This window comes from Rhinoraja longicauda, unplaced genomic scaffold (assembly GCF_053455715.1).
Source record: "Rhinoraja longicauda isolate Sanriku21f unplaced genomic scaffold, sRhiLon1.1 Scf001737, whole genome shotgun sequence".
NCBI lineage: Eukaryota > Metazoa > Chordata > Chondrichthyes > Rajiformes > Arhynchobatidae > Rhinoraja > Rhinoraja longicauda.
In genome coordinates this window covers 1-24428 of record NW_027602952.1, presented here as the reverse complement: position 1 = coordinate 24428, position 24428 = coordinate 1, and the positions used below count along the sequence as shown (strand labels likewise).

General features: G+C 50.4%; 1 protein-coding gene across 4 annotated transcripts; it reads left to right on the top strand.

Annotated features, from left to right (window-relative positions):
• Window positions 1-1135: 1135 nt before the first annotated feature.
• LOC144591756 (NACHT, LRR and PYD domains-containing protein 3-like) lies at window positions 1136-24415 on the top strand. 4 transcript variants are annotated; one of them, XM_078395786.1, is made up of 12 exons: window positions 1136-1427; window positions 7415-7507; window positions 9459-9625; window positions 12496-12667; window positions 12768-12833; window positions 19143-20880; window positions 21708-21794; window positions 21950-22120; window positions 22276-22446; window positions 22602-22772; window positions 22928-23095; window positions 23260-24415. In XM_078395786.1, exons 1-12 carry the CDS (start codon window positions 1334-1336, stop codon window positions 23345-23347), a joined length of 3186 nt encoding a protein of 1061 aa, XP_078251912.1. In that variant the 5' UTR covers window positions 1136-1333; the 3' UTR covers window positions 23348-24415. The 4 variants fall into 4 exon arrangements, with proteins under 4 accessions (XP_078251912.1, XP_078251913.1, XP_078251910.1 ...); XM_078395787.1 differs by lacking the exon at window positions 7415-7507 and having other exon boundaries at window positions 1147-1427; XM_078395784.1 differs by lacking the exon at window positions 21708-21794 and having other exon boundaries at window positions 1188-1427.
• The last annotated feature ends 13 nt before the right edge of the window (window positions 24416-24428 follow it).

Here is a 24428-nt window from a genome sequence, read left to right as displayed (position 1 = left end):
TGCCCATTCCAGATTGCAGGACGACAGGAGATGAGGGACTCGGCGGGGTGGGGGAAAGGTGATGAGGTAGCCCAGAACAAATGTGGGACCGGGCAGAGGTCCACCGGAAACAGGGGGACCAAGGGGAGATCGCCGGTAACAAAAGGCGAACCATCGGGGGACGGCGAGAACAAAGGGGGGCGGGGTGGTGGGGTGGGTGGCGTCTGCGGCCACGTGCAGCGGCCGGCCTGGTTCGCCGCTACGAGCAGCAGTTAGATCTGTTTGATTAACGCGGCGACTCTTGTGTACTGCCGAGGCGAGTTATTACTGTATGATATTACCAGGTTATGTGCAAAACAATGCATTTCACTGCACCTAGGGACATGTGAAATTAAGTATGATGAAATATTGAGATTGAAGGCTGATTTTATAGAGACGTATAAAATAATGGGGGGAAATAGAAAGGGTGTACGCACAGGCATTTTTCCTCAGAGCTGAATAATCCAAAGGGCGGGCGCTTCAGATGGGAGGGGTACCATTTAATAGGAACATGAGGGTTAACATCTTCTCACAGATTGGTGGGCATATGGAACAAGCTGTCAATAGACAATAGACTATTATCCGAGGTGGTAAATTGAAGCGGGCATAATAATAACATGTCAGAGAGTTATAGAGTGATACAGAGTGGAAACAGGCCCTTCAGCCCAACTTGCCCACACCGGCCAACATGTCGCAGCTGCACCAGTCCCACCTGCCCGCGTTTGGCGCATATCCCTCCAAACCTGTACCTGTCCAAGTGTTTCTTAAATGTTGGGATAGTCCCTTCTTCAACTACTTCCTCTGGAAGCTTGTTCCAGACACCCATCACACTTTGTGTCAAAAAAGGTACCCCTCAGATTCCTATTAAATCTTTTCCCCAAAATAAATTTGGACAGAGTGGTTTAGAGAGATTATGGTCAAACCTTGGACTGATGGGACTAGCATAGATGGGGCATTTTAGTTAGGTTGGGCCAAAGTGCCTGTTTTCGTGCTCTGTTTCTAAGACGATCATTCACTTCCACTTGCCCCAGAATGCCAGCTCATATCGCTACCAGTTATTCCCAACCTGCGGGTCTCTTAATTTGAAATTGCTCTGCAACCTGCAATTAATGTTTTTTTTTCAGGTGGGAAATTAACTCAAGTTGTCAAGGTCCTCACAAGAATTTGGCCAGGCACCTCTTCAAAGAAAGATGGTCAGAACACAGGATCAACGACAGAAAAGCAAAGTCGGACGGAGAGCAGAACCTCACTGGAATGTGAGCCCGCGGAAGAGGAAAGGGAGCAATGTCAGTCCAGAGGGAGAGGAATAAGAGACATGGTTCACGGCCCTGGAACGGACCCAAGTGGCGAAATCCATCATAACCGAGAATTATCAAACAAGGAATCATCGAGTCTCATCCAAGGAGCAGGTGAGAGACATGGGTGGGGAGGGGATACTGCAGAATGGTGAAGATTGCAGGGAGAGAAAAGAGAAAAAGAAAACTAAGGAGTTAGGGCGAGGGGAAATAGGAGAGAGGAATAGTGGTGGAGCAGTGTTATACTGACTTGGTTAATGACCCTGATCATATCTCCAATGTACAAAGCTAAGCTAACTCTGCGCAATCAGTCCTTATCAATCCCAATATGGATATATTGTCCCCCTCAATATTCTCCAGTAATTTGCCTACCACAGACGTTAGTTCCACTGGTCTATACTTCCCATGGTTTACTTTGCAGCTCCTCTTAAGTGCAGGCATGGCATAGCTACCCCCACCCCCCACCCCGGCGCCTGGCACTTTACCTGTATCTAATGATAATTCGTATAGCTGAGCCAAGGCAACTACAATTTCTAGTCTACCTTCCCACACTGACCTCGGACATAACTAATCAGACCCTGGAGATATATCCACCTTCATACACCTTGAGGTATTCAGCACCACCTCGACAGTAATATAGACTGTACTCTACACTTCCATTAATTGTCCCACGTTCCCTGCTTTACGCTTATTGCTCCACATTAAACACAGAGGTAAAATACTCAATAAGAACGTTGTACATCTCCTGTGGCTCCACACTGAGATGACCGCTTTGGTTTCTAAATGGCCCTATTTCCCTTGATATAAATTAGAACTTTGAATCTCCCTTAATATTATCTGCCAGGGCTACCTCTTGGTCCCTGTATACCCGCCTGATTTCCTCCTTTGGTACGCTCCTCAATTCCCAAAACTCCTCTGGGAATAGACTTGATCCCACGTACCTAGATCGATCCCAAGCTGCCTGCGTTTCCCTGACCAGAGCCTCAGATTCTCTCATCATGCAAGCTTCGATGCTCCCACTTGCCTTGTCATTGTCTTTAATATGAGCATGCATGCCTTGAACTCTTATCACAACATTTTTCAAAGCATCCCAATTTACGGATGTTCCTTTGACAGCAAATATTTGGAATTTATAAATATATTTAGAAAGTTAAAATCCCCCAAAATGACTACATTATTAGCCGTCTAGTTACCTGTAATCTCTTGGCATTTGCGCTCCTCCAATTACCGCTGACTATTTTCACCCGCCCGAACCCCTCCCTCAGCAATTCACCCACCCAACAAGGTGATCAGCACATTTTTATTTAATCGCTCCACCAATAGAGACTTTCGTGAACGAACCATGGCTCATATCATCTCGGTCTACTGCCGCAACATTCTTCCTAATCAATAAAGTCCTCTTTCGCCCTCACCTCACTCGCTACATCCTACATAGAAACATGGAAACATAGAAGATAGGTGCAGGAGTAGGCCATTCGGCCCTTCGTCCCTGCATCGCCATTCAATATGATCATGGCTGATCATCCAACTCAGTATCCTGTACCTGCCATCCCTCCATACCCCCTGATCCCTTTAGCCACAAGGGCTACATGTAACTCCCTCTTAAATATAGCCAATGAACTGGCCTCAACTACCTTCTGTGGCAGAGAATTCCACAGATTCACCTCTCTCTGTGTGCAAAAAACCTTTCTCATCTCGGTCCTAAAAGACTTCCCCCTGATCCTTAAACTGTGACCCCTTGTTCTGGACTTCCCCAGCATCGGGAACAATCTTCCTGCATCTAGCCTGTCCAACCCCTTATGAATTTTGTAAGTTTCTATAAGATCCCCCCTCAATCTTCTAAATTCCAGCGAGTACAAGCCGAGTCTATCCAGTCTTTCTTCATATGAAAGTCCTGCCATCCCAGGGATCAATCTGGTGAACCTTCTCTGTACTCCCTTAATGGCAGCAGAACCTCCCTGCTCCTATACTCAAATCCCCTCGCTATGAATGCCAACATACCATTCGCTTTCTTCACTGCCTGCTGCACCTGCATGCCTACTTTCATTGACTGGTGTACCACGACACCCAGGTCTCGTTGCATCTCCCCTTTTCCTAATCGGCCACCATTCAGATAATAGTCTGCTTTCCTGTTCTTGCCACCAAAGTGGATAACCTCACATTTATCCACATTATACTGCATCTGCCATGCATTTGCCCACTCACCTAACCTATCCAAGTCACGTTGCAGCCTCCTAGCATCCTCCTCACAGCTAACACTGCCCCCAGCTTTGTGTCATCCGCAAACTTGGAGATGTTGCATTCAATTCCCTCGTCCAAATCATTAATATATATTGTAAATAGCTGGGGTCCCAGCACTGCGCCTTGCGGTACCCCACTAGTCACTGCCTGCCATTCTGAAAAGGACACGTTTATTCTTACTCTTTGCTTCCTGTCTGCCAGCCAGTTCTCTATCCACATCAATACTGAACCCACAATACCATGTGCTTTAAGTTTGCATACTAATCTCGTGTGTGACCTTGTCGAAAGCCTTCTGGAAGTCCAGATATAACACATCCACTGGTTCTCCCTTATCCACTCTACTAGTTACACCCTCGAAAAATTCTATAAGATTCGTCAGACATGATTTACCTTTCATAAATCCATGCTGACTGTCCAATGATTTCACCACTTTCCAAATGTGCTGCTATCCCATCTTTAATAACTGACTAGCATTTTCCCCACTACCGTGTTCGACTAACTGATCTGTAATTCCCCGTTATCTCTCTCCCTCCCTTTTTGAAAAGTGGGGTTACATTAGCTACCCTACTTTACTGGAACATTAAGCTGCCAGTCCTGTACCTCTTAGCCAGATTTCTGTAATAGCTACATCATCCCAGTGACACATACCTATCCACACCCTCAGCTCATCCGCCTTACCCCTCAGACCTCTCACATTAAAATAATTGCAATTCAATCAAACAGCCCTCCCTCGCTTGATGTCATGTCTATAGTGTCCACCACCCCCCCCTCCCAAACTAATGTGCATCCTACCACTATGGCTCTTCCAGGCACAATGCTTCCTCCTGCCTAATATTACTGCTCTTCCCTGATGGGTTATTGCCTAAAAGTCTACATAGCATCCCAGTCGCACACACCTATTCACACCCTCAGCTCATCAGCCTGACATTAATAATTGCAATACAATCATGTAGCCCTTCCTCGCTCGCTGTCATTCTGATTTTCTCCACTGAACTTTCTCTGAAAGTTAGCCTCCTGCTTCTCATTTGCCTCAGTCATGCATTGGATTTCACCTTTCAACCAATTTAGCGTCGATCCACGCACATAGCTGTAGCAAACTGCTGGTCCGGATGTGTAAGAAAGAACTGCAGATACTGGTTTAAACCGAAGAAAGACGAAAAGTTGGGCAATTGGAGGAACCTCATATTTCGCTTGGGCAGTTTATACCCCAGCGGTATGAACATTGTCTTCTCGCTCTTCAGGTAGTTCATGATTCCCCTCTCTATCCCCTCCCCTTCCCAGTTCTCATACTTGTCTTCCTGTGTTCAACTAAATCCTATTTTTGTCCCGCCCCCTCCTGTGACATATATCTGAAGAAGGGTCTCGACCCGAAACGACACCCATTCCTTCTCTCCTGAGATGCTGCCTGACCCGCTGACTTACTCCAGTATTTTGCGTTTACCTTCGATTTAAACCACCATCTGCAGTTTTTTTCTCCTGAACAACGGATACAGTAGATAAGGTAGGAGGAGGTGCAAATAAACCTTTGCTTAACCTGAAAGGACTGTTGGAGTCCCTGGACAGTGTCGAGGGAGGAGGTATAGCGACAGGTGCCTTGTACGGTTGCAGCGGAAGGTACCTGGGGAGGGGGTGGTTTGGATGGGAAGGGATAAGTTAACCAGGGAGTTGTGGAGGGAACAGCCTCTGCGGAAGGCAGCAAGGCGTGGAGATGGGAAAATGTGGCCACTGGAACCCCATTGGAAGTGGTGGAAATGTTGGAGGATTATGTGCTGTCTGCGACGGCTGATGGGTTGGAAGGTAAGGACGAGGGAGACTCTGTCTCTGTTGCGAATAGGAAGGGGGGGGGGCAAGGGCGGAGCTGCGGGGTACTGAGCAGATACGAGTCAGGGCCTCATCTATGATGGGAGAGGAGAACCCCCGTACCCTAAAGATGAGGACATCTCAGATGTTCTAGTATGGAACACCTCATCTTGGGCGCAGATGCGGCGTAGATGGAGGATTTGGGAGGAGGGGATAGAGTCAAAGCAGGAAGCAAGGTGGGAAGACGTATAGTCGAGATAGTTGTGGCGGTCAGTGGGTTTGTAATAGACATCAGGCAGTGGTCTATTTCTTGTGATGGAGACTGGGAGCTGCCGCTCAGGATATTGGCGTTCCCTTTAGGTTCAGCTGCAACTCATCCCTCTTGTACAGGTCACGTCGGCCCCAGCACGGAGCACAAGGAGTACTACGGAGATCACTGCGCTGTATTTTTACATTTTTCTGAACGTCCAATGTCATTTGTATCAACATGCAGAGTGACTTCTGGCTCCTCACTCTCCCCCTTGAGAATATCAAGTAGCCGCTCCGAATCATCCTGGACCCTGGCACCAGAAAGCAATACACAATACAGGAGTCTCGATTGCTTCCATGGAATCTCCTGTCCACCGCTCTCCTCTCTCCCCAACAGATGTATATCCTACCACTATGGCTTTGCCAGGCACGGAGTCTCATCCTGCTGATACTGCTGCTCTCCCTGACGGGTCATCCCCTAACCGTCTCCAAACGTTTTACGTGTTTTGAAAGGGATTGGCCACCTTCACCCTTTGCTAACTAGAGGTCCTGGGGGTCATCCACCTCCATTTATCCTGGTCTTTGGGCATGACCCACCTCGCTGTTAGTTTTGTCCAAAAGGTCCCTCGGATGATCCCGAGGTCATCCGTCTGCACCTCCTATTCCCAAATACAGCCTGCAAGGAGCTGCACCTGGACACATTTTCCACGGGTTTAGTCACCAGCGACACCAGCAGTTGCTCTGACATCCCACGTGCTGCAGGAGGAACGTTGCATCATTCCACCTGCCTCTTGACGCTACTGAAATAAGAACTAACAAGCTCACCAATATCACACAACTGGCTAAACAGCAGGTTCAACAGACTACCTTTATCTGCAGCCCCCTCTCCTCAGTCTCCTTGCCGTAGACTCGTGAGCCGAAGACTCGCACTTGCCCTCTGCACAGCACTTTACCTCTACACAGCCTCTCTACCAACACAGCCACTCCCAACGGGCTGCTTCGCTGGATCTTGCCTTCTTATTAGTTGCTCAATCAGACAATTTCGATGCTCCAAACAATTCGCGCGCCATATTTTCAAGTGCCCTGCGAAACTTCGAAGTCCTTTTATCCGCGTCATTAATGTAGGTTGTAAAATAGGGAGACCCAGCACTGGCCTTTGCAGCATCGGTCTAGTTATTGACCCATTTATCCAAGTGAATGGGCTGCCACGCAAGTCAGGCAAGTGTAAGAATATATCTGCAGATGCTGGTACAAATCGAAGGTGCTGGAGTAACTCAGCAGGTCAGGCAGCATCTCAAGAGAGAAGGTATGGGTGACGTTTCGGGTCGAGACCCTTCTTCAGTCTGATGTCAGGGGGGCGGGACAAAGGAAGGATATAGGTGGAGACAGGAAGACTGGGAGATCTGGGAAGGGGGAAGGAAAGAGAGGGACAGAGGAACTATCTGAAGTTGGAGAAGTCAAAGTCAAGTCAGGCAAGTGGTCAGTGTTATCCTGGATGGCGTAGGAGCTACAACATCTCTTGACGTGTCCCTTGTGGTCCATGGGGGAAGGTTTGAATGTGAAGAAGCGAGTCTCAGTGCAAGATTTCAATACTGTTATACCACCAGGCCACAGGATGGAAATGGCAGATTCAGTTTAGTTTCTGGATCAATGTGGACATTCCACGCCCCCTCCCACAAAACCTACCCGCTCCCATCCCCAACACCATAAGATTGGTAGTGGTGGATTGTGGTTCACGGTTCACTTGGCAATCTTTTCCTTCTTGTCTTAATCATTGTCTAATCCCACTATTATTATTCGGTTTACTGCAGAGCAGCAGAATATGGTAATACCTATCCACACAATGGCAGAAGATGGAAACAGGACTGCGGCTCCAGTGACCCCAACAACAAGGACGGACACAGGTGTGTTGCAGAATTCTTCAAGATGTAAATGTTGTCTTGATATCTGGTTGCATCTAATGCATGGTCGACAGGTCCGAAGGATAAGGGATTAAGGAAGGGATTGAGAAAGAGAGGATGCTACCCTGCTGGCGGTAGTTGAAAAGACAGAGGGAGTGATCGTAGAGGCGATGAATCATCTTCATTGAAGATTCAGATGTGCATTCATGCAGTGACTGGGGAGAGGCTTTCTGAGAAAGTGAAGAGTATAAGATGACGCATAAAACATGGCAACTTTTGTATCTGGACTCTGTGCAGTCTGCACTGTTAGAGTTATTATGGTCAAGTTGTACCTCAGAGTCATAGAGGCATACGGTATGGAAAAAGGCTCACCTTGGACATGTCAAACAACATGGCCGATCTACTATAGTCCTACCAGCCTGCGTAAGACCCATGTCCTTCTAAACCTATCCCATCCATGTACCGATTTTGTCATAAAATCCCCTACTCCACCTGAAACCCATGTCATTTGTTTCTTGATTTCCCTCCTCTGGGTAAAAGAGTGTGTGCAGTTACCTATTCTATATAACAGATAGTGTATCGATTCTTCTCCTGATCCTCGTGTACAGGAGGATGGGTCACTGAACTTCGGTACACATGACAAAGTATCCATTGAAGCCAGGGAGCATGAGGCCACAGAGAGTGGAGTGAAGCTGGGTAGTTCATGCATGTGGAAGATAATCCTAGGAAGATTAGCTGGCATCAACTACAGGGTTGCCTCAGGCGATAAGTGCATCTGCACCTCTTCATCAGTGCATTCATTTAATGTGCGTTTTTTTGCTGTGATCTGTTCTCTGTTTGAACACCGGCTATGGAGATGATCACACTCCCCCAGTGCCCACTCTTCCCGTGTCCAACGCTGCCCCATCCCCCTGGGGCCCATGTTCCCTGGCCACACCGTCACATACTCCCCGGGTCACACGCTGTCCAACTCTCCCCTGATAACACGTTGCCTCAGCCTCTCCGATTCTTCAGACTGATGGCAGGGTTAGCCGTAATCTTGCAGAGAGGTGCGGCAACACAAAGCCTGGCAAGTGAGATGGATGTTATTGAGGAGGTTTTTTTTGATAGGTAGTTGGTTGAACAAAGGCTAGAGATGGAACATCAAAATGTTAGGCAGAAGGATTGAGTGTTGGAGATTGTGAAAATAAAGAAAGGAATATCGGAGGAAGGAAATGGGGAGGGGAGAAATCGGTGCGAGACTGTGGAGAGAGTGGGCGGAAATAAGGCCGGTGTGCGGTTTGGATTGTTACTTAATCTTGGAGTATTCAGTGTTCATACCATTGGATTTAAGGCGACCCAAGCGGAATGTGAAGTGCTGTTTCTTCAGTGAGCATGTGTCCAAGGACAGAGAGGTTGCTATGGCAATGGGACGAGAGTTTCAATGTTTGGCAATTGGCGAGACAAAGCATAGACTCGGCGACTGTTTTGCCAAAACCTAGTGGATTTTCCGGTTGCTAACCGTTTTTGCTCCTCGCGCAATTTTCTCCCACCCCCTCCCTTTCCACTTACATGAATTCATCTCACTGCACAATTTGCAACTCTTCACTCCATTTGTTTCACACCTGTCTTTTCATCTCTGGCCTTTCCCCAATTATCAGCCTATCAAAAACTCCCCTCACCTGTATCCACCTTACTTAGTCTTTCACCTGTTCTTCCTCTTGTCCACATTTCTCCCCACTCACCGCCACCACAATCAGCCTGAAAAAAGATCCAGACTTGAAACTTCACCTACAATATTCTCCAGAGATGATGGTTGACCCACTGAGTTCCTCCAGCAAATTGTCTTATTCCGATATTCTTCTTGGATCATTCTCATTAGGAGCCTGGAACACTCAGGGTGGGGGTTGCTGTTGTAGCGGGAGCCAAGGGTACTGATTCAGATGATGTTTTGTTTCTCTCTTTGAATACACAGATCTGACGCCTACATTGTCTGAGCTCCTGACACAGTGGAACGAGTACCAATTGTTCCAACTAACAAAATTCTATCGGGAGAGACTAAAACAGGCGATTGAAGAAGGGGTTGAAAGTCTCAGCTTCATGATGAGACCGGAGGGACATTTCACTAAACAAGAACACGTGGTAAGTGGAAGGATCACGGTGACTTCTGTTTCCCGTCACAGAACTGACGGCATTGGGGAAGAGTGACCAATGCCAGTCTCACTCACCTCGCACTCCCTGGGCTGAACAATGTAATGGACAATGCAATAATCTCTGATCGGTTTGTGTCCTGTAGATCTGGTATTAGGAATAAAACCTGTGACATGGGAACTTCTGAGAATTGTCCATTCTGATCCAGCTGTTCTTCCCACACATGCATCTTAGCAAAACGGTCAGGGAGCAGTAAACTTGTAAACGAGAATCAAAAACGATAACACGTTTTAAGTGGCATCGGTTTCATTGGTCGCATTTAGTTCAGTTCGTTAAACCACAGAGGGGATGTCTTTGATCGGGTGTAACTGGGGTAAGTGTAGAAATAAAAAAGTTATCTGGTCAATGAGTGAATGCGGGCTCAGAGTGAGGGAAAATAACTGCAGATGCTGCACAAATCGAAGGTATCACAAAATGCTGGAGTAACTCAGCAGGTCAGGCAGCATCTAGGAGCGAGGGAATGGGTGACGTTTCAGGTCTAGACCCTTTTTCAGACGGATGTCAGGGGGCGGGACAAAGAAAGTATATAGGTGGAGACAGGAAGACGGGAGAACTGGGATGGGGGAAGGGGAGGGGGAAAAGAGAGAGACAGAAACTATCTAAAGTTGGAGAAGTCAATGTTCATATCGTTGGGCTGCAAGCTGCCCAAGCGAAATATGAGGTGCTGTTCCTCCAATTTCCGCTGGGCCTCACTATGGCACTGGAGGAGGCCCATGACAGAAAGGTCAGACTGGGAGTGGGAGAGGGAGTTGAAGTGCTCAGCCACCGGGAGATCAGATTGGTTAAGGCGGACTGAGCGAAGGTGTTGAGCGAAACGATCGCCGAGCCTGCATTTGGTCTCGCCGATGTAGGGAAATTGACATCTAGAGCAGCGGATACAATCAATGAAGTTGGTGGAGGTGCAGGTGGACCTCTGTCTCACCTGGAAAGACTGTTTAGGTCCTTGGACGGAGTTGAGGGGGGAGGTAAATGGACAGGTGTTGCATCTCCTGCGGTTGCAGGGGAAAGTGCCCGGGGAGGGGGTGGTTTGGGTACGAAGGGACGAGTGGACCAGGGAGTTACGGAGGGAACGGTCTCTGCGGAACGCAGAAAGGAGAGGAGTTGGGAAGATGTGGCCGGTAGTGGTGTCCAGTTGTAGGGGAAGGAAATGTTGCAGGATGATTTGTTGGATTCGCTGGCTGATGGGGTGGAAGGTGAGAACGAGTGGGATTCTGTCCTTGTTACGAATGGGGGGAGGGGGAGCAAGAGCGGAGCTGTGGGATATAGAGGATGTCCTAGTGAGAGCCTCATCTATAATGGTAGAGGGGAAGCCCCGTTGCCTGAAGAATGAGGACATCACTGATGCCCTAGTGTGGAACACCTCATCCCGGGCGCAGATGCGGCGTAGACGGAGGAATTGGGAGTAGGGGATAGACTTTTTGCAGGAGTCAGGGTGGGAAGAGGTGTAGGCCAGATAGCTGTGGGAGTTAGTGGGTTTGTAGTAGATGTCAGTGACTAGTCTGTCTCCTGTGATGGAGATGGTGAGGTCCAGAAACGGGAGGGAGATGTCGGAGATAGTCCAAATATAGTTAAGGGCAGGATGGAAATTGGTGGTGAAATGTATGAAGTCAGTGAGTTCTGCATGGGTACAAGAGGTGGCACCAATGCAGTCGTCGATGTAGCGGAGGTATTCGGGGATGGGGCCAGTGTACGTCTGGAACAGGGATTGTTCGACGTACCCGACAAAGAGGCAGCGTAGCTGGGCCCATGCGAGTGCCCATAGCTACGCCTCTGGTTTGGAGGAAGTGGGAGGAGCCAAAGGAGAAGTTGTTAAGGGTGTGAATCAGCTCTGCCAGGCCGAGGAGAGTGTTACTAGATGGGGATTGGCTGGTTCTACGGTCGAGGAAGAAACGGAGGGCTTCAAGACCATCCTTGTGGGGGATGGAAGTGTAGAGTGACTGGGCATCCATGGTAAAGATGAGGGAGTGGGGGCCTGAAAACCGGAAGTTATTGAGGAGATGGAGAGCATGTGAGGTGTCTTGGACGTAGGTGGGGAGGGATTTGACCAGCAGGGATAGGATGGAGTCGAGGTAGGTGGAAAGAAGTTCGGTGCGGGCTCAGAGTGGGTAAGAATGTAGATGAAATAACTTAATAGCTTCAAAATGCCGAGCAGGAAGCAATGCAGGCTGCACTGGACACATCCATTTCTAGTGGGATAGTGTCAATGTGAGGCCAAAATGAATTGAGTTGCTGCTTTACAGCGAATGCAGCGCCGGAGACTCAGGTTCGATCCTGACTACGGGTGCTGCACTGTAAGGTGTTTGTACGTTCTCCCCGTGACCTGCGTGGGTTTTCTCCGAGATCTTCGGTTTCCTCCCACACTCTAAAGACGTACAGGTATGTAGGTTAATTGGCTGGGTAAAATGTAAAAATTGTCCCTAGTGGGTGTAGGATAGTGTTAATGTACGGGGATCGCTGGGCGGCACGGACTTGGAGGGCCGAAAAGGCCTGTTTCCGGCTGTATATATATGATATGATGATATGATATGATATCAACACAGCCATCGTTGACCTAAATGGGCTGTTCCCGTGCTGTACTCTGCTGTGTTCTCGGACACTGCCAGGTGTGAAGCGCGTTTCACACTGTCAGGACTCTGGGAGTGCACAGTTTGTCAGCCCAGTGTCATGGGTGTATGAACAGGCAAACCAATGCCTGCCACAATGCTCAATAATACCAGAATATCCCATTGCTGAATCGCTAATACCCCCCCATTAGCACTGTCTCATTCACTTCTCAATATATTCATTGTTGTTCTTCACAGAATATCACCGAGCTCGCGGTCAACGGAAACCGGAGTGACTGTTCGACCCTCTTCCTAAGTCTGGTGATGGAGAAAGGCAACCGGCCCCGGCGGGTGATGTGGGAATCCTTTGTGAAAATGCAGAATGAATTACCAAAGCTGGACAAAATACTGAAAGAAATCCAGAAGCTCGGTACGGCAAATCATCACACTGAACTGAATATCACTTTGGAACACTGGTGTTAACAATGTCATTCAAGTCTGGTTTAATGAATGCTCTTTGATTTGAACAGGTCCTGATCCACAAGAGTACATTAACATCACCAGTGGTTTATCTGAATTATCCTCTCATATGGAAGGTGAGTGTTGAAATGTACAGTTCACACCAATGACTTGTTAATACTGTAATACTGAAACTGTTTGTTCAGAGCTTTGCAGAATCGGAAATCAGAAGATCGAACCTTAAGCAATTGTTCGACTGAATCTTTCCCCGTTGGGCCCGTCCCCGTAGGGTTTCCATTGTAACCGGAAGGGGGGGAGGGAGGAGGGGGGTTGCGCGAGCTTTTTGACGTCACATGCTGAAGGCAATTGAAAAAACGGCTGTTTTTTTAATGTTTTTTACTAAAACCTCTTTAACTTATAAAATACGCGACCGAATAAAAAAAAATCATCATTTTTCAGCAGCGTTTAGCGCGGTGACTAAGGCGGGGCAGAAATCGTGGCGCTACGGTTTACCGTTTTCCCGAAATCAGCCGAAATCACAGACATACACACGCTGAAGACTAAATCCGCACCACAGCGCCCCCCTGAAAACCTTCAATAAATCAGGCGGGGGGGGGGGGGGGGGGCAGTGCTTTAAAACCTCTGTAACTTAAAAAATATGCGATTTCGGCTGATTACGGCAAAACGGTAAACCGACTTACGCGAGGTACGATCGACCCGCTCGCAGGCCCTTCATCGCCCTGCGTGGCCTGGCCGCGGCACTTTCCATCGCCCGGTGGGGGCTCAGGACTTTCATCGGCCTGCTCGGCTCGGCCGTGGGACTTTCCATCGCCCGGTGGGGGCTTCAAAAAGTTGGGAGCCTCGATCACCTCGTGGCCACACGGGAGAAGAATGAGAAGGAGATAAGACTTTTCTTTGCCTTCCATCACAGTGAGGGTGTGCCTAGAGCAATCACTGTGATGGCTGTTTGTGTTATAAATTGTATCTGTGTGTCCTGTGCTTTGTGTTGTATACTGCCGGACCCTGACGTGAGAGGACGCTGGCGCTGTTTATTCGCCGCTTCTCCGTTAGGATAGTTTGTCTGTTTGTTTTTATGTTATGATTTTTTTTGTAAAGCGCTTTGAGCTTCTGGAAAGGCGCTATATAAAATAAATGCTCATTATTATTATTAATCACCGCGCGGACCGCTGCTGGAAAATGTTTTTTTTATTTAATTCGTTCGCATATTTTTTAAGTTACAGAGGTTTTAAAGCGTTGCCCCCCCTGAGGGAGGGAGGGAGGAGGGAGGTGTGGAGGAGGGAGGGGAGGGGGAGGGGAGGAGGGAAGTGGGGGAGGGAGGGAGACCTCCCCTTTTCCCAGTACCCCTCTTTCCCCGTTGGGCCCGTCCTCGTAGGGTTTCCATTGTAACCGGGAGGAGGGGAGGGAGGGAAGGGGGAGGGAGGGAGGAGGGGAGGGGGGAAGGGAGGGGGAGAAGGGAGGGGGAGGGGTGTGGGGGAGGGAGGGGGTAGGGGGGAGGGAGGGGGACCTCCCCTTTTCCCAGTACCCCTCTTTCCCCGTTGGGCCCGTCCTCGTAGGGTTTCCATTGTAACCGGGAGGGTGGAAGGAGGGGGGAGGGGGAGAGGGATGGAAGGGAAGAGGGAGGAGGGAGGGAGTGGGGGAGGGAGGGAAGGAGGGAGGGGGGAGGGGGAGGGAGTTGGGGAGGGAGGGGGAGGAGGGGGAGGAGGGGGGGATGGAGGTGGGAAGGAGGGGGGAGGAAGGAGTTGAGGGGGGAAGGGTGACCTCCCCTTTTCCCAGTACCCCTCTTTCCCCCACCACCAAGCCCCCTCCGCAACGACCCCTGTTGTCCCCGTCCCCATTCTCAGACTCCCCCATTCTCTCTCTCCCCCCCAGACACACTCTAAGTGCTTTTTTCGCAACACTTGCCCCGGTGGCCCACGAGCATAGGGGCCCCATGCTGATCTGTGTATGTTAAGTAAATTGCAATATAAAACACTACTTTAAAACAATTAGTGCTTTTCTTGCAACATTCGCGGTTACTTAGTGCTTCTCACGGCGATCTGTAAGTGCTTTTCGAAACAATGTAGCACCCATCTCACACAAGCATTGTGACGTCACAAGCGGAGGACCTTGAAAAAAAAGGTTAGAAATAAAAAAATGTAAATTTAAAACATCTGTAAAGAGTAGACACTGAAGAAGGGTCTCGACCCGAAACGTCACCCATTCCTTCTCTCCCGAGATGCTGCCTGACCTGCTGAGTTACACCAGCATTTTGTGAATAAATCGATTTGTACCAGCATCTGCAGTTATTTTCTTATACTAAGAGTAGACACCCAATAGCAGCTGCTTGTCCATTGTGACGTCACACGCTGAAGACTAAATCCGCACCGCAGCGCCCCCTATAGAACCAATAAATCGGGGGGGGGGCAGCGCTTTAAAACCTCTAACTTAAAAAATATACGACCAAATTAAATAAAAATATCATTTTCCAGCAGCTGTCCGCGTGGTGATTAAGGCGGTGGACCGTTTTGCAGAAATCAGCGAAATCAAATATACACACCCCCCATTCTCTCCTCGGAGGGAGGGGGGAGAGGGGAGGGAGGGGGACCTCCCCTTTTCCCAGTACCCCTCTTTCCCCCACCACCAAGTCCCCTCCGCACGACCCCTTTTGTCCCACTCCCCAGTCCCCATTCTCAGACCCCCCCCCATTTTCTCTCCCCCAGACACACTCTTAGCATCAGTTAAAGGCCCGGGGGGGGGGGGGGGCGGGTGAGCGGATCAGTGAAAGGTTCGGGGGGGGGCGGGGGATCACATCAGTGAAAGGTCCGGGGGGGAGGATAGCGGGGAGAGGGTCTCCCCGGTGTGGGAGAGAGGAGAGAAGCAAGGGGAGAGAAGAGAGGTGAGCCGGTGATCGCGGGCTGGCTCTGCTAACTGCGTCCATTTTTTTGGTGCGAGTGAGGAGATGCCGCGCATGCGTGCTGAGCACACCCGCGCAACAGCGCCCCCCCTGAAAACCAATAAATCAGGGGGGGCAGCGCTTTAAAACCTCTGTAACTTAAAAAATATGCGTCCGAATTAAATAAAAATATCATTTTCCAGCAGCTGTCCACGTGGTGATTAAGGCGGTGCAAACATTTTGGCGCTACGGTTCACCGGTTTGCAGAAATCAGCGAAATCAAATATATATACATATATATACATATATATTAACAAGATCTGAGTTTTAATAGTATACTAGCCCATTCCCACACCCCCCATTCTCTCTTCCCCCAACCCCAATCTTACTCTCCACACACACCCCCTTTCCCCACGACCTCCCCTTTTCCCAGTACACCTATTTCCCCCACCACCAAGCCCCCTCCGGACGACCCCTGTTGTCCCCTTCCCCATTCTCCCCATTCTCTCCTCCCCCAACCCCAATCTTACTCTCCCCACACCCCTCCTTTCCCCACGACCTCCCCTTTTCCCAGTACCCCTATTTCCCCCACCACCAAGCCCCCTCCGGACGACCCCTGTTGTCCCCCTCCCCAGTCCCCATTCTCAGACCCCGCCACCATTCTCTCTCCCCCAGACACACTCTTACTCTCCCCCACCCCCCCTTTCCCCAGCACACCCCTTTCCCCTACTCTCTCTTGCCCCCAGCACCAACAGGTCCGGGGGGGGGCGGGGAGCGCATCAGTGAAAGTTACTGGGGGGTGGGGTGCGCATTAGTGAAAGGTCCGTGGGCGGCGGGGGAGCGCATCAGTGAAAGGTCCGTGGGGGGGGGGGGGGGGGTGCATCAGTGAAAGGTCCGGTAGGGGGATAGCGGGGAGAGGGTCTCCCGGGTGTGGGAGAGAAGAGAGAAGCAAGGGGAGAGAGGAGAGGTGAGCCCATACGCACAGACGCACAGCAGCGCCACGCTGAAAGCCTTCAATAAATCAGTAGGAGGGGGGGTTGCGCGAGCTTTTTGACGTCACACGCTGAAGGAAATTGAAAAAACGGCTGGGTTTTTTTTTTTTTTTACTAAAACCTCTAACTTAAAAAATACGCGACCGAATCAAATAAAAAAATCATTTTCCAGCGGCGTTCAGCGTGGTGATTAAGGCGGTGCAAAAATTGTGGAGCTACGGTTTGCCGTAATCAGCCGAATCACAGATATATATATACATATATTCATACATACACAAGATCTGAGTTTTAAGAAGATAGATAGATAGATAGAAGATAGATACTAGCAAAGAGGGCCCGTTGGGCCCATTCCCACACCCCCCATTCTCTCCCCCCCAACCCCAATCTTACTCTCCCCACACCCCCCCCTTACCCCACGACCTCCCCTTTTCACAGTACCCCTCTTTCCCCCACCACCAAGCCCCCTCCGGACGACCCCTGTTGTCCCATTCTCAGACGCCGCCACCATTCTCTCTCCCCAGACACACTCTTACTCTCCCCCACCCTCCCTTTCCCCAGCACACCCCTTTCCCCTACTCTCTCTTGCCCCCAGCACCAACAGGTCCGGGGGGGGGGGGGAGCGCATCAGTGAAAGGTCCGGGCGGGTGGGGCGGGGGAGCGCATCAGTGAAAGGTCCGGGGGGGGGGGGAGAGCATCAGTGAAGGGTCGGGGGGGGATAGCAGGGAGAGGATCTCCCGGGTGTGGGAGAGAGGAGAGAAGGAAGGGGAGAGAGGAGCACAGACGCACAGCAGCGCCACGCTGAAAGCCTTCAATAAATCAGTAGGAGGGGGGTGCATGGGCATTTTGACGTCACACGCTGAAGGCCATGGAAAAAACGGATGGATTTTTTTTTTACTAAAACCTCTGTAACTTAAAAAATATACGACCGAATTAAATAAAAATGTCATTTTCCAGCAGCGTTCAGCGGTGTGATTAAGGCGGTGCAAAAAGTATTTTGCAGAAATCAGCCGAAATCTTTGTTACAAATATACATACAAATCAGAGTTTTAGTAAGAACTCATTGGGCCCATTCCCACACCCCCCATTCTCTCCTCCACCAACCCCAATCTTACTCTCCACACACACCCCCTTTCCCCACGACCTCCCCTTTTCCCAGTACCCCTATTTCCCCCACCACCAAGCCCCCTCCGGACGACCCCTGTTGTCCCCTTCCCCAGTCCCCATTCTCCCCATTCTCTCCTCCCCCAACCCCAATCTTACTCTCCCCACACCCCTCCTTTCCCCACGACCTCCCCTTTTCCCAGTACCCCTATTTCCCCCACCACCAAGCCCCCTCCGGACGACCCCCGTTGTCCCCCTCCCCAGTCCCCATTCTCAGACCCCGCCACCATTCTCTCTCCCCCAGACACACTCTTACTCTCCCCCACCCCCCCTTTCCCCAGCACACCCCTTTCCCCTACTCTCTCTTGCCCCCAGCACCAACAGGTCCGGGGGGGGGAGCGCATCAGTGAAAGGTCCGGGGGGGGGAGCGCATCAGTGAAAGGTCCGGGGGGGGGAGCGCATCAGTGAAAGGTCCTGGGGGGGCGGGGAGCGCATCAGTGAAAGGTCCGTGGGGGGGGGGGGGAGCGCATCAGTGAAAGGTCCGTGGGGGGGGGGGGGGGCGGGGGAGCGCATGAGTGAAAGGTCCGGGGGGGGGGGGGCGGGGGAGCGCATGAGTGAAAGGTCCGGGGGGGGGGCGATAGCGGGGAGAGGGTCTCCCGGGTGTGGGAGAGAGGAGAGAAGCAAGAGGAGAGGGGAGCCCATACGCACAGACGCACCACGCTGAAAGCCTTCAATAAATCAGTAGGAGGGGGGTTGGGCGAGCTCTTCTCACGTGGGCATTTTGAGGTCACAGCGTTTGACGTCACACGCTGTAACTTAAAAAATACACGACCAAATCAAATAAAAATATCATTTTCCAGCAGCGTTCAGCGTGGTGATTAAGGCGCTGCAAAAATCGTGGCACTACGGTGCACCGTTTTTGCCGAAATCAGCCGAAATCACAGACATATACACGCTGAAGACTAAATCCGCACCAAAGCGCCCCCCTGAAAACCTTCAATAAATCAGGGGGGGGGGCAGCACTTTAAAACCTCTGTAACTTAAAAATTATGCGACCGAATTAAATACAAATATCATTTCCCAGCAGCGAACCGCGTGGTGATTAAGGCGGTGCAAAAATCGTGGCGCTACGGTTCACCGTTTTGCCGGAATCAGCGAAATCACAGATATATACATATACATATATATATTCATTCATTTATTCATACATACATTCGCAAAATCTGACTTTTAATAAGTTAGATAGATCGATAGATAGATAGATAGATAGATAGATAGATAGATAGATAGATAGATAGATAGATAGATAAATAGATAGATAGATAGATAGATAGAAGATAGATAGAAGATAGATAGATATATATATATATATCTCTTATCTCTCTCTCTCTCTCTCTTTTGTTGTGTTTTGAGTTGAGTCATCTGACATTGTGTTCATTATCTGCCTATTCCCGTGCAAGATGTTCAACGTAAACACAAGGAGACTCTGCGAGCACAGACGGAAAGACTGAGCGTGAACACGATCCTGATGAAGGAGAAGGTGAAGGTTTGCCAGCTGCTTGATCGATACGCTGAGCTCACAATCACCTCCACTGTTCGAGATCGGACACTGGTAGAACATGAGCTGCTGGCAAGAGGCCGGGACCATGAAGAGTGGAGAGAGAAATGTCTCCGGAGAGAACTAGAAAAAATCAGGACAGATCAATTATTCCACAGCAGCTTTTCCAGAAGAAAATCCCGTTCTGGGAGTTCAGCATCTGTGGCCGGAGTCCCGGGGATCGGAAAAACAACAATGGTGCAAAAGATTGTTCATGACTGGGCCACAGGGAAAATATATCAAGACTTCCAGTTTGTTTTCAGTTTTAAATTCCGAGATTTAAACACTATTAACTGCAGAGTGACCCTGAAGGAACTGATTCTGGATCAGTATCCTTACTTTAGGAATATCCTTGAAGAGGTCTGGAAGAACCCAGAGGGATTGCTGTTTATATTCGACGGTCTGGATGAATTCAAGGGCAGGATCGATTTTGCTGACAGTCGGAGAGACACAGAACCTCAGCACATGTGTCCAGATCCCGAGTGGTGGTGTGAAGTGTCTGACATTGTGTACAGTTTAATCCAGCACAAGCTGCTCCCAGGGTGTTCAGTGCTAGTGACCACCCGCCCCACTGCGTTACATTTACTGGAAAAGGCAGAGATCAGTGTCAGGGCTGAAATCCTGGGATTTGTTGGTGAAGAACGGAAAGAATATTTCACCAGGTATTTTGAAGATCAGACGGTGGCAGCAGCTGTTTTCAAACACGTGGAGGAGAACGAGATCCTGTACACCATGAGCTACAACCCCTCCTACTGCTGGATCCTCGCACTGACACTGGGCCCCTTCTTCACACAAACACACCGGGATTCGCAGCGAGTTCCCAAGACCATCACCCAACTATATTGCTACTTTATTTACAACATCCTGACAAACCACGGCCGTGAGATTGAGAGCCCCCGTGAGGTGTTACTGACGGTTGGTCAGATGGCCTTCACTGGAGTGTCCGAGAAGAACATTGTGTTCACAGATGGAGATTTGATCAAATACAATCTGCAGCCTTCCCAGTTCCTGTCCGGGTTCCTGATGGAACTTTTGGAGAGAGAGGATTCAGCCCGGAGCGTGGTGTACACCTTCCCGCACCTCACTGTCCAAGAGTTTGTAGCCGCACTCGCACAATTCCTGACTCCGGATCGCGGGGATATCCTGAAACTCCTGTCTGAAGCCCACAGCACGACAGACGGGCGATTTGAGGTATTTCTCCGTTTTGTCGCTGGTCTCTCCTCCCCACGGTCAGCTCGGGTCCTGGAGGAGTTTCTGGGTCCATTTCCTCATCAAACAATCTGCCGAGTGATTGACTGGGTGAAGGAGGAGGTTCAACACCAGGCTGGAAACACAAGGAGTGTAGCTGGTAAACGGAGGCTCCTGAACACGCTGCACTACCTGTTTGAGTCTCAGAATCCTGCACTTGCTCAGCAGACACTGGGATCTGTGGAAACACTTTCATTCGGTGGACTGGGACTGACCCCGATTGACTGCGTGGTCCTGTCTCATGTCATCAGGCACTGTGATACAATCAAACACCTCGATCTGTGGAAGTGCCGCATTCAGTGTGAAGGTCTCCAGCGGCTGGGACCGGTTCTGCACAAGTGTCAGCACTTGGGGTAACTGTCCGTTTGACGCTAACACTGACCTGTAAAATTGTTTCACTATTTTGTTCCGTCCAGCAACCTTTCTATGGGGCCGGCCGTCACTGTGCACGGCACCCCTCCTCTTTTACACTACCAGGATCGCCGGTGGTCTACTCCGTCCCCCCCTCCATCGGGTCGCCGGTGTTCTACTCCGTCCCCCTCTCACCCGGGTCACCGGTGGTCGACTCCGCCCCCCTCCACCAGTTACCGGTGGTCGACTCCGTCCTCCCTCCCCCGAGTCACCGGTGGTCCACTCCGCCCAACTCCTCCCCTGGGTCACCCGTGGTCGATTCCGTTCCCCCCTCCTCCCTCCCCCGGGTCGCTGGTGGTCGATTCCGTTCCCCCCTCCTGCTTCCCCCGGGTCGTTGGTGGTCGACTACATTCCCCCTCCTCCCTCCCCCGGGTCGCTGGTGGTCGACTCCTTCCCGCCCTCATCCCTCCTACAGGTCGCTAGTGGTCGACTCCGTCACCCCCTCCACCCTCCCGCGGGTCACCGATAGTCGGTTCCGTCTCCCTTTCCCGGGTTGTTGGTGGTCGACTCCACCGCCCCCCTCCCCCGGGTCACCGATGGTAGCTGCCGTTCTCCCTCCCCCACGTCACGTGTGTTGCAGGCGTTCTCTGCACGGGGAACTTTTCCCAGTCGTCGGGGAATGAGAATAAATGGTAAAAGTCACCAAACACCACAACGACAGAGATTTATTCAACAATTTGCTGAGGCGCTTCTAGAAATATCAGTTTCGGAGAAGTTATCTCAGCCCCGGGGTTTGTATCAGTTTGTTCCTTACTCTGTTTATGTTTAGACTGGCGTTCAACGACCTGGGTGATTCAGGAGTGAAACTGGTGTCTGCGGCTCTGGGGAACCCGGACTGTAAAATACAGAGACTGGAGTAAGTCCCAGACTGTGAGAGATTGTGTTTACAGTCACTGGGTGTCTGACACTGAACATTAATATGATCAGTAATCGTGTCACTGATAAACACTGGGGATTTTCACCATCTCCTGTCTCTCCGTGTCCCTCACCCTCACTCTCTCTCATCTCCAGGCTGCGGACTGTCGGTCTCACAGACTCTGGAGCCGAGGATCTCGCCTCCGCTCTCAGTACAAACCCCTCACTGACGGAGCTGGACCTGGGTGATAATAAACTGGGCGATTCCGGAGTGAAACTGGTGTCTGCGGCGCTGGGGAACCCGGACTGTAAAATACAGAGACTGGAGTAAGTCCCAGACTGTCCGATATTGTGTTTGTACAGTCACAGGGTGTCTGACACTGATCATTAATATGTTTAGTAAATGTGTCACTGATAGACACCGTGGATTTGCACCGTCTCCTGTCTCTCTGTGTCCCTCACCCTCACTCTCTCATCTCCAGGCTGCGGACTGTCGGTCTCACAGATTGTGGAGCCGAGGATCTCGTCTCCGCTCTCAGTACAAACCCCTCACTGACGGAGCTGGAGCTGAGTGGGAATAATCTGGGAGATTCCGGAGTGAAACTGGTGTCTGCGGCTTTGAGGAACCCGGACTGTAAAATACAGAGACTGGAGTAAGTCCCAGACTGTGAGAGATTGTGTTTACAGTCAGTGGGTGTCTGACACTGAACATTAATATCATCAGTAATTGTATCATTGATAAACACTGTGGATTTGCACTGTCTCCTGTCTCTCTGTGTCCCTCACCCTCACTCTCTCTCATCTCCAGGCTGTGTAGTGTCGGTCTCACAGATTCTGGAGCCGAGGATCTCGCCTCCGCTCTCAGTACAAACCGCTCACTGACGGAGCTGGATCTGAGTGGGAATAATCTGGGAGATTCCGGAGTGAAACCGGTGTCTGCGGCGCTGAGGAACCCGGACTGTAAAATACAGAGACTGGAGTAAGTCCCAGACTGTGAGAGATTGTGTTTACAGTTACTGGGTGTTTGACACTGAACATTAATATGATCAGTAATTGTGTCACTGATAAACACTGGGGATTTGCACCGTCTCGTGTCTCTCTGTGTCCCTCACCCTCACTCTCTCTCATCTCCAGGCTGGACAGTGTCGGTCTCACAGATTCTGGAGCCGAGGATCTCGTCTCCGCTCTCAGTACAAACCCCTCACCGACGAAGCTGTACCTGTCAAACAACTCCCTCACAGACCGATCTGTTCCCGGTCTCCGCCGCCTCATACTGACCCTTCCGTGTCTGGAGCGGATCAGGTGAGTGTTTGTGTTAATGTTTATTGTGATAAAATATCAGGGGATGTGCGGGCTTCTCCTGTGATTTAGTTCTGTGAGTGTTGTTGAAATATCAACCGCAGTCCCTGTTCCTGACACTGATGTTTAATCTGTTTATTTTGTCTTTATTCCTGGGCTTGTTTCAGGCTGCTTAGGAATAAGTTCACTGCAGATGGACGGAACCAGCTGAAGAGTCTGCGAGGATTCAGATCTGGACTGAGTGTGGACGTGTGAACATCTCGGGGTGTAAACGTCACCGCCCTGGGGACGGGAATATTGTTGGCCGATTCCCCGCCCTCCCCTTTAAACGGCCGCCCTCCCATTTAAATGGCCGCCCTTCCCTTTAAACTGTCGCCCTCCCCTTTAAACTGTCGCCCTCCCCTTTAAACTGTCGCCCTCCCCTTTAAACTTTCGCCCTCCCCTTTAAACGGCCGCCCTCCCCTTTAAACGGCCGCCCTCCCATTTAAATGGCCGCCCTTCCCTTTAAACTGTCGCCCTCCCCTTTAAACTGTCGCCCTCCCCTTTAAACTGTCGCCCTCCCCTTTAAACTTTCGCCCTCCCCTTTAAAGGCCGCCCTTCCCTTTAAACGGCATTTAAATCCGGTGCTTCCCCCCAGTGGGAGAGCGCGGAATTGCAGCTGGACCTGCAAGATCACGGATGTGACTTTATCGTCAGCGGCCCCCGCTCCCGCTGCGGATTGATGGTGACAACGGAAGCATTGTTCAAACTGTTCATTTACAGAGCAATGCCTTTGTTGATGTCCAGGTTGCTAATATTTGCCGAAATCAATAAACACTTGTCAATTCCAGATGTTATGTCGGATTCCCAACTGCATCCAATATTTATTCACTCAGTTCTCCCTCTCCCCTCCCAAACCTTTCTTGGCTGCTTCCTCTCTCCATTTACCCTCCTGTATTCTCTCCCCTTCCCTATAATCAACCATCAGTTTCCTCCACCATGCCGCGGTACTGCTCCCTCTTTCTGCCACCATCCTGCCCCCATGCCACCCCCCTCCTGCATTCTCCTCCTGCTCCCGCTCCTGCACTCCCCTGCTATTCCCACATCCTGCCCTCCCCTGCACCCCATCTCACTAACCTTCCTGCCCCCATCCTGCGCGTTCTCCTGCCCTCTCATACCCCGACCCACCTAACCAGCCCCACCTGCTCCTCCCCTCCTTCTCCCTCTTTCTGCCCCACTCTTGCTCCCATTTGATGTCCCTCCTTCTCCTCCTCCTCTTTACCGCCTCCCCATCCCCTAGAGAATATTATTTTATGCATGATATTATTTGCTATTATTTTATACATTAGACATTGTT

What these genes read in the sequence shown, in the direction of transcription:
- LOC144591756 (XM_078395786.1), top strand. Translation starts at nt 1,334, where the DNA reads ATGGTTCACGGCCCTGGAACGGACCCAAGTGGCGAAATCCATCATAAC. An exon ending in TGTAAAATACAGAGACTGGA is followed by an intron (nt 22,447 to 22,601) that starts GTAAGTCCCAGA and finishes TCTCATCTCCAG; the next exon opens with GCTGTGTAGTGTCGGTCTCA. An exon ending in TGTAAAATACAGAGACTGGA is followed by an intron (nt 22,773 to 22,927) that starts GTAAGTCCCAGA and finishes TCTCATCTCCAG; the next exon opens with GCTGGACAGTGTCGGTCTCA.